Raw genomic sequence first — 11,027 nt, 5'->3', positions numbered from 1 at the left:
AGCTTTTTTTAATTGCAAAAAAATTACAACATTTATCCACTCTGAACTTTATTCCACTCCTCCATTTTACAGTTCCTCGACCTCAGCTTCATCATAACCAGACGCTCTCAGACCGTGTCCACACTTTGGTTGAAAGAGCAGATTTATTTCTCGGTTTTGGTGTTCCATCCACACTGAGACAGTGGGATTCTTTTAAAGTAAATAAAAATGTAGCTTTTTTTAAATCGTTCTGCAAAGTGGATAAAAGTTGTATTTTTGGGTCGCAGTGTGGACTGTGTAAACAGGATTTTGAAGACGATGATGCAATGCCAAGCGGAAATGACGCAGATCGAATCACCTTCGTTTACGCAGTACAGGGAGACATGAGCGTTTTCAGACGTTTGTAAATGATATCGTGGACCAGGAGGGTTTTTTAGACACAAACACCAATTTTTTTATTAATCAACATTAGTGTAGACGTAAGACACTTCAGTGCAGTCAGTGTTCACATTCATGTTCAATAAAGTTGGAGCTCTATAGCAAGAGATCTTCCACTCCAACCCATGGAAGGCAGATCTTCATGGAGGTGCTTTGTGCACAGGGGTATTGTCATGATGGAACACATTTGTTTCCATAGACCTTTTATATAATTGCGTGAGTTCATCTGTGTGGTAACAGTTTTTAAAGAAGAATCACATCTGGCTGGTAAAGTCAGGTCTCCCAATACTTCTGGGCCTGTACTGTACATGTTAAAAGCGTTATGACTGCATTATAAGACTACACGAATGCACTTATGATGTTTACCGTTCTACATTTGTAGAGGTTTATTACAGAATGTAACGTGTGTAATGATTTGTATTATTATAGTTGTACACAGATACGCATATCGAGATATCAGATATCGAGCCCTAATTTATCACAATATCAATATTTTATCATTGAATCGCTCTGCCCTGATCTGTTCATCTGCATAACTGATTCGGATCCTATTATATAGTGAATGTATTATTTATTATAGAGCTCCACATATGTGAGCATTAAAGGCATCTGCAGTCCTGATCTCTCTTTTCTCTCTCTTTTTTTCTTTCTTTCTCTCTTCATTCTTGTTTTATTCGCTCCATATGTGCCTCTTTTTAACTTCTTCTGGAAAAGGACTTTGGCTCGGAGACACATGGCATAGTGTTGCAGCCTGATTTCTCCCAGTCTATATGTCTCATTTCTTCCTCTATTCCTCTTTTTCATCTTTCCTTTCTAAATTGTTCATTGTCTTCTTTTCCTCTGTATGTCTTCTCTGAGGAGATTAAAGGTTATAGACTTTTCAGCTCCGGATTTGACCACCTGCTTCAAAGCGCTTTACTTCCTCTCTGTCTCCTCTTACATTTATAATATCCTTTCTTTCAGTCCCTCCCTCTTTCTTTCTCTCTCTCTCTCCCTCTGTTTTTTGCTCTATCCCTCTTAAGGTCCTCTTGGCTCACTAGTTTTCATTAAGGATCTCGAGAAGTCTGAAATCTCTCTCTCTCTTAATCAGGAAGTTTGAAAAAGAAGAAAGAAAAAAAGAAAGAAAGAAAGAAAGAAAAAAAGAAAGAAAGAAAGAAAGAAAGAAAGAAAGAAAGAAAGAAAGAAAGAAAGAAAGAAAAAAAGAAAGAAAGAGAGGGAGAAGACAAAAGGAAGGAAGACAGAATAAAAAAGGGTAAGACAAAAAGAGGGCACGATGGTGTCCCTCTTCTCCGTTGGACCAGGACGCCCCGGTGTCTTCGTTCTCTTGCTGCTCGGCATTGTGGGATCATTTCTAGAGGTCTCGCACGGATTCCAGAGTGAGGATGAGGATTATTACATGCAGGAGTTGCTGAGCAGGGAGCATTATTACACCGTTCCTGTGCTGGAGGAGAGCATCGTGGAAGCTCAGGATCCTGCCACACCGGCCGTCCAGAACACACCCAAAACATCAGCGAAACAAGCTGGAGGCAAGACGAAGTCAGGTAACAACCTCTGACCTTTGCACTTGACTCTCAACTAACATTAGCCATCGTGTGGCTTCTACAAAAAGAAAAAAAGCAGGAGTGAATAAAGCTATAATGTGTGTGGTGCGAATAAATAATTTAATAATCAATGAATAATCAATCAAGCATGTGTCAATCACCAAGTCCTCTAACGCTTTATTCCACTTATACCAACAACAACTTTGTGGTGAAATATTTCTAAAATTATATCACACTTTTTTTTTAATTCCTTTATAGTTACACCTAAAACGAGTTTGTTCCTGTTCTTGCTGATGTTTCCTCACTAGCCGCTAATCCTCTCCTCCCACGCTCGCTAATTTCTTCTCTAAGTTCATAAAATATATACATAAATTGTGATACTGGTGAGGAACTGCAACCGTCTAGTATAGTATTCACCTAACAACACCCTCGATGTCCCCTGAAGCGCAGAATAACCATGTTAGGACGCCCAGTGATTAGCAACCATCTAACAACCACCTGCAATAAGCTAGCAACACCCTAGCACTGACCGAAGAACACCTGAAACCTCCAGGGAATTATATATACACTGCTCAGCATAATATCATGACCACCTGCCTAATACTGTGTTGGTCCCCTGCTAAAACAGTCATGACCCGTCGATCATTAACATCATGAACTTCTTCAGCAGTTTGAGCTTGAGGAGCTCATCTGTTGGATTGGACCACACGTACCAGCCTTCACTCCCCATGTGCATCAATGAGCCTCAGCTGCTTACAAACCTGTCGCTGGTTCCCCACTGTTCCTTCCTCGAAACACTTTTGATAGATTCTGACCACTAAAGACCAGGAACAGCCCACAAGAGCTGTTTTGGAGATGCTCTGACCCAGTCGTCTAGACGTCAAAATGAGCAACCACCAGAAACAAGACAACATCTGCTTAGCAGCACCAGAGCAACCACTTAAAATTGTATCTACTAACATTACACACTGTATGGTAATAGAATTTGTGGACACCTGACCATAAGGTTGGTATGTTCTTTGTAAACATCTAAATCCACCTTTAGTCCAAACTTCCGGTTATAGTAACCTCCAGCTCCATGAAGATACCCGCCTCCAAGAAGAACCCAGTCAGTGATCAGGTGTGGGAATTAGGGACGGTAGTACCTTTAGTGATGGGTTTCTCTAATCCATGGCATGTTCCTCGCCGGAGCAGACATGTGATTACCCAGTGTACAATTATTCCGTCTTGTTTATCCACACATTCGTCTCTACATTCACACAAACTCCGACCTTTGTGGAAAACCTCTTCTGCGATGTGTCTATTCACCAACAAAACTTTTCAACAAAGATATACAGCCGTACAGAGCATTAGGCTTCTGTCAGACTTCACACAGAGGGAAAAGAAACCGGGAAGGAAAGATGGGCCTCAAAGTTAAATTCATGGAAACTTTCCAGAACCTTTCCATGGGAACTTTGTCTTTTAAAAATATTCAAATTTGGAAATTTAACAGGATTTTATGGGAATAAATAAAAATGTGAGAAATGTATTACTAAATTTAGGCTGACATGTATGTAAACTAATACAGATAAAAAAAAAAAAAAAAGTTGATTTTATTGCTTACACACAGAATAAGGAAGTTTTAAACCTAAATGTATGCAATATTTATGTCATTTAGTTGAATAGACGGACATTTGTTGACATTGTTTTGAGTGCAGGATTGTAGAAATGATGTGTGTTATGTGATGGATGAACGCACAGTGCCAGTAGGGGGCGTGACCTTATTAACCCTGCAGTAAGTGTGCCATGTGCATGTGATTGATGAATGTGCAGATAGAAATTCAACTACAATCGCATTTAATATGGTTGTTTTAAACATTATCTTGTCTTATTTTAATAATCTTTAAGTTTTAAGGTTTATCAAACATGCAATTTTGTAAATTCCCAATTTATTCCTATTAATTCCTGTAAATTTCCTTAGAAAGTTACAAATCTTGAAAACTCCTGAATTTTGCAACCCTATCAGTGGGATTATTAAACCTGATGATTTCTCTCTCATGCGTGGACTCGTGGGTTTGTTACTGACCTTATGTGAAGTCTGAAGAGAAAATGTGGATGGAAACCTTAAGGAACGTTCGGTACACATATTTGGGTAGAGGGCGCTGTAATAGATCGACATTTACATCATTTCGTGGATGCTTTTATCCTGATAGACTTATGATTTTCTCTTTTTTTTTTAAAGTAAGTCAAATTCTTTCTCCGCATATCCCAGTGATGTTAGGAAGCTGGTGATGTCACAGTGGAGCACCCTGCTCAATGACCCAACAGTTGCAGCTTGGCAATACCGGGGCCTAAAACCCACAACATTCAGTTTTAGTAAACCAAAGCCTTAACCACACAGCTCCAACTCCCCATCTTGCGTATCCTAGCTTACCAGGAAGCTGGTAAGGAACCAAGGAACCAGGAACCAAGATTTAGATGGGTGCTGTGGAAGCATCTACACATCCAAACTAAGAAGCTGATCTTCTCTGTGAAGCTGGGATGTGGAGCAGCTCTTGTAGAGGAACCAGGGAGCAGACACAGGGCAACCCTGCAGGTTCAGTAATGAAACCTATGTCATGAGAGGAACCAGGTGGAGAGATGATGATGTTATCCATAAAGTTAGCAGGTAGTAGAGTAAGAAAGACTGTCATGAAGTCAACTGGTTGAAAAAGCAGCAATGTCACCATATTTAATGATGTGTTTCCTCCTAAAAATTCTAAAGCACATAAGAGCAAATACAGAAGAAAAAATGGAATCATAGAATAAAAATGCACAATAACGAGAGGAACCATGCAAGAACCACAATGTCTCTACAGCGGATGTGTCATATCTTTTAAGGAGATCCAATCAGCGGATACATGCTCTATGAAAGTCTGTGTGTTGGTCCTGAAGGAACCCAGGCAGATGATGGTGTTGGTGTTGATGGTAGTGATGGTGATGTTGATTTTTTTTGCTCGGGAAGCATAAGTTTGTTCTGCAAATTTTCTGAGCGTGAGAACTTTGCAAACATGCATGTTTTTATTAATCTTGAGTCACGTTTATGTGTAAAAACAGAGGCTTTCTGCAGGCATCTGAGAGCTTCATAAACAACCCACAAATCCAAGTCTAATCCCAACTGTTGAAAGGTTGATTTTGTTTCTGTTTTCAGTGAAATCTTCAAGCAAGAAGGCTGAGAAGACCTCTAACAGCATCAGCGAGGCAGATGGACATTACCGCTCCGAGAGTGTGGGTACGTTTCTTCTCGAAATCTAAACCAGAGTGCAGGTGGCTGTAAATGTATCATTTAATAGTGGATTGAAACCTTTCTGTAGAGAAGAATATAGATTTATGTGTAGAACAGCTGGAAAGTATGAAAGCAGAGGGTCTGAGATCAAAAGTTTCCAGGTTTAAACTGTGGCCTAAAAGTTCCTGGTCTTTACTATACCTGAGAGTCTAGCCTAAATATTCTGGTCTGTGTTTAATGTTTGTGATTAAGTTTATGAAATTTAGATCTAGGTTGAACTTACTGCACATTCAGAGTTCATAAAATATTTTGAATAGTTCCTGGCCATGGAAACTCTGGATTTTCAGTTCTAATCTAAAGTTCCTGATCTTAAATTCTGGATTTTAGGTCTAGGTTAAAGTTCCTGATTCTAAAAGTTCTGGATTTCATCTTTAGGTTTAGTTTGAGATCCTAAGTTCTGGATTTGAAGTCTAGGCAAAATTTCTTGATCCTGGAAATGCTAGTTCTTAGATCTGGGCTAATCCAAGAAGTCTTAGATTTTAGTTCTAGGTTTAAGTTCCTGAACTTAAGTTCTCGATTTTAGTTCTTTTTTGTCTAGGAAGAAATCTCTGGATAATAGAATGTCTGTATTTCAGTTATAAGATAAATGTCTTGATCCTGGAAGTTCTGGATTTAAGTTTTAAATTACATCTCTTGATCCTGGATTTTAGTTCAAAGTTTTAGTTTATCTTAAGTTCAAGATTTCAGTTCTAAGTTTAAATACACTAATTTAAGTTCAGGATTCTAGTTACAGACTAAATTTCTTGATAATGCAGTTCTAGATTTTAGTTCTAATCTAAAGTTCCTGGTCTTTAATTATGGATTTCATCTTTAGGTTTTAGTTCTTGATCTGAGGTTCTGGATTTTATTTGTTCACTAAATTTTTTTTATAGTTTTAGGTTTTAGTTCCTTGTCTTATGTTCTAAATTTCAGTACAAGGTTAAAGTGCTTAATGCTGTTCTGGATATAAGTTGTGGATATAAGTTCTAGGCTAAAGTTCTTGATCTTAAATTAAACATTTAGCTTTAATTTAAAGTTCTTGACCCTGAGTTCTAGATTATAAACATCAAGATCATAAGTTACTGAGCAGAAAATGTTTGAGCTACAGGTTCCTGGACTAATTCCTTGGCTAAAGTCCCTGCTGCTGTTCAGTATCGGAACCTTCCACAATAACAAATATCTGAGATCCCATTGAGAATGCGTGTGTGTGTGTGTGTGTGTGTGTGTGTGTGTGTGTGTGTGTGTGTGTGTGTGAGTCCATATTCCAGTAAAAGCAGCACCTCATGTGGACACGTCTCAGAGATGCTGAGTTGAAAGTTTTTTGTGTGTTTTCGGACGTTGTGTCGTTACTATGGAATAAAAACACAAGTGAAGATGCACAGACCAACAAGAGCCAGGAATCCTTTAGCACTCGGAGAACACAAACTTCATTGATAGAAAACTCTGCTTTAAGTATTCCAGATGCCTGTCAAAGTATTTTATATGGAAAATGAGGTTATTACATCTCAATAATCCTCTCATTTAGTGGTGGAGTTTATAGCTGTGTAATGGAAGTGTCTTCAAATGAGATTTTCCACTCTTTTATTTCTTCTCTAAATTGCAAAGTAATGGAGAGTGTGTTAGAGAAGTAAAGAAAAGAGTGCAGGCAGGGTGGAGTGGGTGGAGAAGAGTGATAGCAGGAGTGATTTGTAATAGAAGAGTATCTGTGAGAGTGAAAGGGAAAGTTTATAGGACTGTGGTGAGACCTGAGATGTTGTATGGATTAGAGACAGTGGCATTGAGTAAAAGACAGGAGGTGGAGCTGGAGGTAGCAGAGCTGAAGATGTTGAGATGTTCGTTGGGAGTGACGACGATGGACAGGATTAGAAATGAGTTTATTAGAGGGACAGCGCATGTAGGACGTTTTGGAGACGAGGTGAGGGAGGTGAGATTGAGATGGTTTGGACATGTGCAGAGGAGGGATATGAGTTATATTGGTAGAAGAATGCTGAGGATGGAGACACCAGGAAGGAGATAAAGAGAAAGACCAAGGAGGAGGTTTATGGATGTGGTGAGGGAAGAAAAGCAGGTAGTTGTTGTGAAAGAGGCAGATGTAGAGGACAGGGGGGGGTATGGAGATGGATGATTGTGGCGACCCCTAATGGGAGCAGCCGAAAGAAGAAGAAGAAGAAGCTCTCAGGAACAGATCAAGGTCTTTAGAGGAGCAGAAGCGAGGATATGAAAATTCAGGGTTCAGAAAAACTACATTTAATACACTATCCGCCCGAAAAGTATTGCGACACTAATGGAGACGCACAAAAGACGTTCTTGGATGCTGAATCATGAAACTTGAACTAGATTCCCAAACCTGTTCTAGCATAACAATGCCCCCTGTGCAAAAATCCAGCTCCATGAAAATCTGCTTCACATGGATTAGAAGTGTGTGGAAGATCTCGAGTGGCCGCCTACAGAGCTCTGACCCTCAACCCTATTGAACATGATGAATTGGAACTGCACTCAAGGCCTCCTCACTTTACCTACATTAGTACCATCAACACCCTTGTAGATGAATGAATCTCCAAAAGAGATCTAATGGAACATCTTACCAGAAGAGTGGAGGTTCTTATAAGAGTAAACAGGGACTCAATGTAACACATCGCGATTACATAGTCAGGTGTCCACAAACTTTCGGCCCTGTATAATGTAGGTAACGAGTCATTTAAACCTAAATACAGTAAACAATGTGATGTGGTTTAACTGTGTGTAGTTTAAATACAAAATAAGAGTCTTATAGCTCTTGTGATTAATGTCCTGTGAACACTCGCAGATAATGTATTCCTGAAATACTTCTGTTTCTGCCAAGTGTGTGTGTGTGTGTGTGTGTGTGTGTGTGTGTGTGTGTGTGAGAGAGAGAGAGACAGTGAAAGGTCTGGCCTGAACGCGACTTCAGTGTGCGTCCAGAAAGTCAGTGTGTCTTATTAACTTTTATGTTCTGTTCCGTTTAAAATGATTCATTACGAACACGATTTTTATTCCTGGGAAAGGTTTCGATGTTATGCGTTTGGCTGGTTTTCTCAAAAAATAATATTTCTCTTACAGAGATGATGTTTATTCTATTTCGAACAGAAGAGTTACAGAAAGTTTAGGATTTAATGGGGTTTGATTTCTTTATGATGAAATTACAAATATTGGAAGAAACAAAAATTGAGAAAAAAGATCTCAACCCAAAAGAAATTGCAAACACACACCCACTGTCCATGCGTTTCACCATTTCCATCAATTCACCTCTTAATCCCATTATTATGACCCCACGTCTGTAGAAAGCATCAGTATAATAGAGAAGTGCAGTAGATCAGAGCGCTGCATCACACTCAGGATCTCATACAGTCAGAATGAACGTCATCACTAAAGCATGAAACCCAAAGAACACAATTCAACACGTCTCCTTTCACTGGAGCCACAACTGCACCTCCCGCATACATCAGCTCCAGCAGAAGCATCGATATTCACCTCATCACATCACCACGGGGTTTCCTGCGTTTTTTCACTGCATTACGGTTTTACTGGGGATTTTGAAATTCAGGCCAATTGTGTGCAAATTCTACGGGAAAGAAATCAAACGTATGAACTGTTTTATGTAAAAGCGTCACATGTTTTGAACTGTTTTGACCGACATTTCCTCACCACATCCAGCCTTTCTTCTAAATGTCTTGCAAGTGATGAAATCCATCTTCTCCTCTGTCAGTCATTGCAGAATGAAAAAACAGCAATTTAATCCACATGAATAATCTGAGTTTGTGCAGTTTTGCTACAGTTGCGGTCTGATCAAAAGCGACATTTTTGTATGTCTGCTAGAGGGCGCCAGTGTCACCAACTAGAAATTTGATTGGTTAAAGGAACAGCTGCAAGCAATGTTGATTTTCCGCTTGAGACGCCGCACTGCCGATTCTGAAGACTCAATGCAGATTCCTTTGACCTCGGCAACATGTGACGTGAGGGCTGAAATCTGATTTAATGAAAACTCCAACCCTGAACTTACACTTGATTGTGCTGCTTTAAAAGAAAAGCTATGAAATGAAGAGAATATCGGGAATAATTTTATATATTTTCATGGACAAAACTATATTAAATTGTAGGTCAGTGATTCTGATAGAAGTTTTCCCCCTGCAGAGAAGGTCCTGCTGATCATGATGGTCCACCACTACTACTGCCTGTTAGGTGAACTAAGAGAAAAATCCAGCTCAAAATAAAAAAATCTGCTTCTCCTCACCTTCCTTAAATGGAAACACCAGTCATGATGTCATCAAGATGGAGGCGGGATCAAGGCAGGCCAGTGCAGGTCAGAAACTCTGGTCAGGAGATGGACCTGTACACAAAACATCACACTAAGAATCCAAAACAGAGCACAAATACACATTTCCAGTAGGGGAACTCCCCCAATGTAAAGGTGATTCAGACGTGTCACGTGTACTTTATAGCACAGTACAATTCTTCTTTGCATATCACAGAAATGTTAGGAAGCTCTGATAAGAGCGAAGGTTCAGCCATGATACAAGTCCAAGTTTATTTCTACAGCATCTGTGGAACACAGAGGGTTAAGGGCCTTGTTTAAGGGCCCAAGACTGGCAGCTTGGTGATACCAGGGCTTAAACCCCTGACCTTCTGATTAGTAATCGAAAGCTTTAACCACTGTGCCTCCACCTCCCCGTGTCTATGTAGGTCAATTTAGATCATATTCCAAATAAAGAAAAATATGAATAATTCAGCCAAGTTTGAGATGAGAAACAGAAGTGATTTATTGCCCACTTATCAAAGGGTCCCATTCCGAGTCACTTGTTCTTTTGTCACATGGCAGAGGAATATGCTCGGAAGCACAGTCTAAAACTTTTCCCAAATTGTAGAAAGTGTAAGGACAGCGTTCCAATTCATCATGTTTATCTTCCACCCCAACCCATGCAAAGCAGAACTTCATGAAGCTGGCTTTATTAGCAGGGTTGTGCATTGTCATGCTGGATCAGGTTTTGGGTCTCCCAGTTCAGGTGAAAGGAAAATTACATGCTCCATCATCCAAAGATGTTCAATACAATTGTGTGCCTTCAACTGTTTAGAGAACAACCATAGATGGGTGGAAAAGTCAAGTTTCCCAATATGTCCATATAGTGTATTAAATCTTAGATTTTGAGAACTTTTATGTGGTGGTATTAAAGAGTTTCAAGGTTAGTTTTGTAACTGGGGCTAATCTGACCACGTGCGTTACCACATCTGCTAATCTGACCACGTGTGAGTTTCTCGCCGGAAACATCAAGATATCACTTTGGCACCCTACAGATTTGCAGACTTCGCCCTGTTCCCAAAGATGAAGATCCAGCGCAGATGCAGGTTTTGACACTATTGCGGAGATCCGGCGCTAATCGCAGAAGGTGCTTGACACGCTTTGGAAAGAAGACTTCCAGAAAGACAGAACTGTTTCTGCTCCAGAATTCACATCAGGATGTTCACAGATGTTTGGACAGGAAGGACGTCCTTCTCACCGAACTCGCGCAGGGATGCGTCTGACGTTGCGTCTTTCAGAAATCTAAGGAGTGATTAGACTCAAAGGACGACTGAGCAGGAAAAGTTTCTGGTGTTCAGAGTCGCATAAGCTACAGCTGCAGAAGCAGGATTTCCGAGGCCTGTGTGAAATTTAAACCTTTGAGGTTTTACAGATTAAAAGTTTCAGGACACCTGACTTTTCCACTATATTCCACCATATGTGATTCTTCATCAATCTGTTAGCACAAAGTCAGAGACACACGATTGTATCGGAC

At 39.9% G+C, this 11,027-nt stretch overlaps 1 protein-coding gene across 1 annotated transcript in view; it reads left to right on the top strand.

The window, feature by feature from the left end:
• The first annotated feature begins 1,145 nt into the window (after positions 1-1,145).
• Positions 1,146-11,027, top strand: part of LOC310734951 (inactive carboxypeptidase-like protein X2) — a 47,904-nt gene continuing 38,022 nt past the window's right edge. Inside the window, exons 1-2 of the mRNA XM_083557455.1 lie at positions 1,146-1,958; positions 5,128-5,208. Coding sequence (XP_083413581.1) covers positions 1,691-1,958; positions 5,128-5,208 — 349 coding nt within the window. The 5' untranslated portion in view covers positions 1,146-1,690. The remainder of the gene's footprint in view (positions 1,959-5,127; positions 5,209-11,027) is intronic.

This window comes from Silurus aristotelis (assembly GCF_946808225.1).
Source record: "Silurus aristotelis genome assembly, chromosome: 12".
Taxonomy (NCBI): Eukaryota; Metazoa; Chordata; class Actinopteri; order Siluriformes; family Siluridae; genus Silurus; species Silurus aristotelis.
Note: the sequence above shows the minus strand (reverse complement) of the source record. Positions and strands in the feature narration are given on the sequence as shown.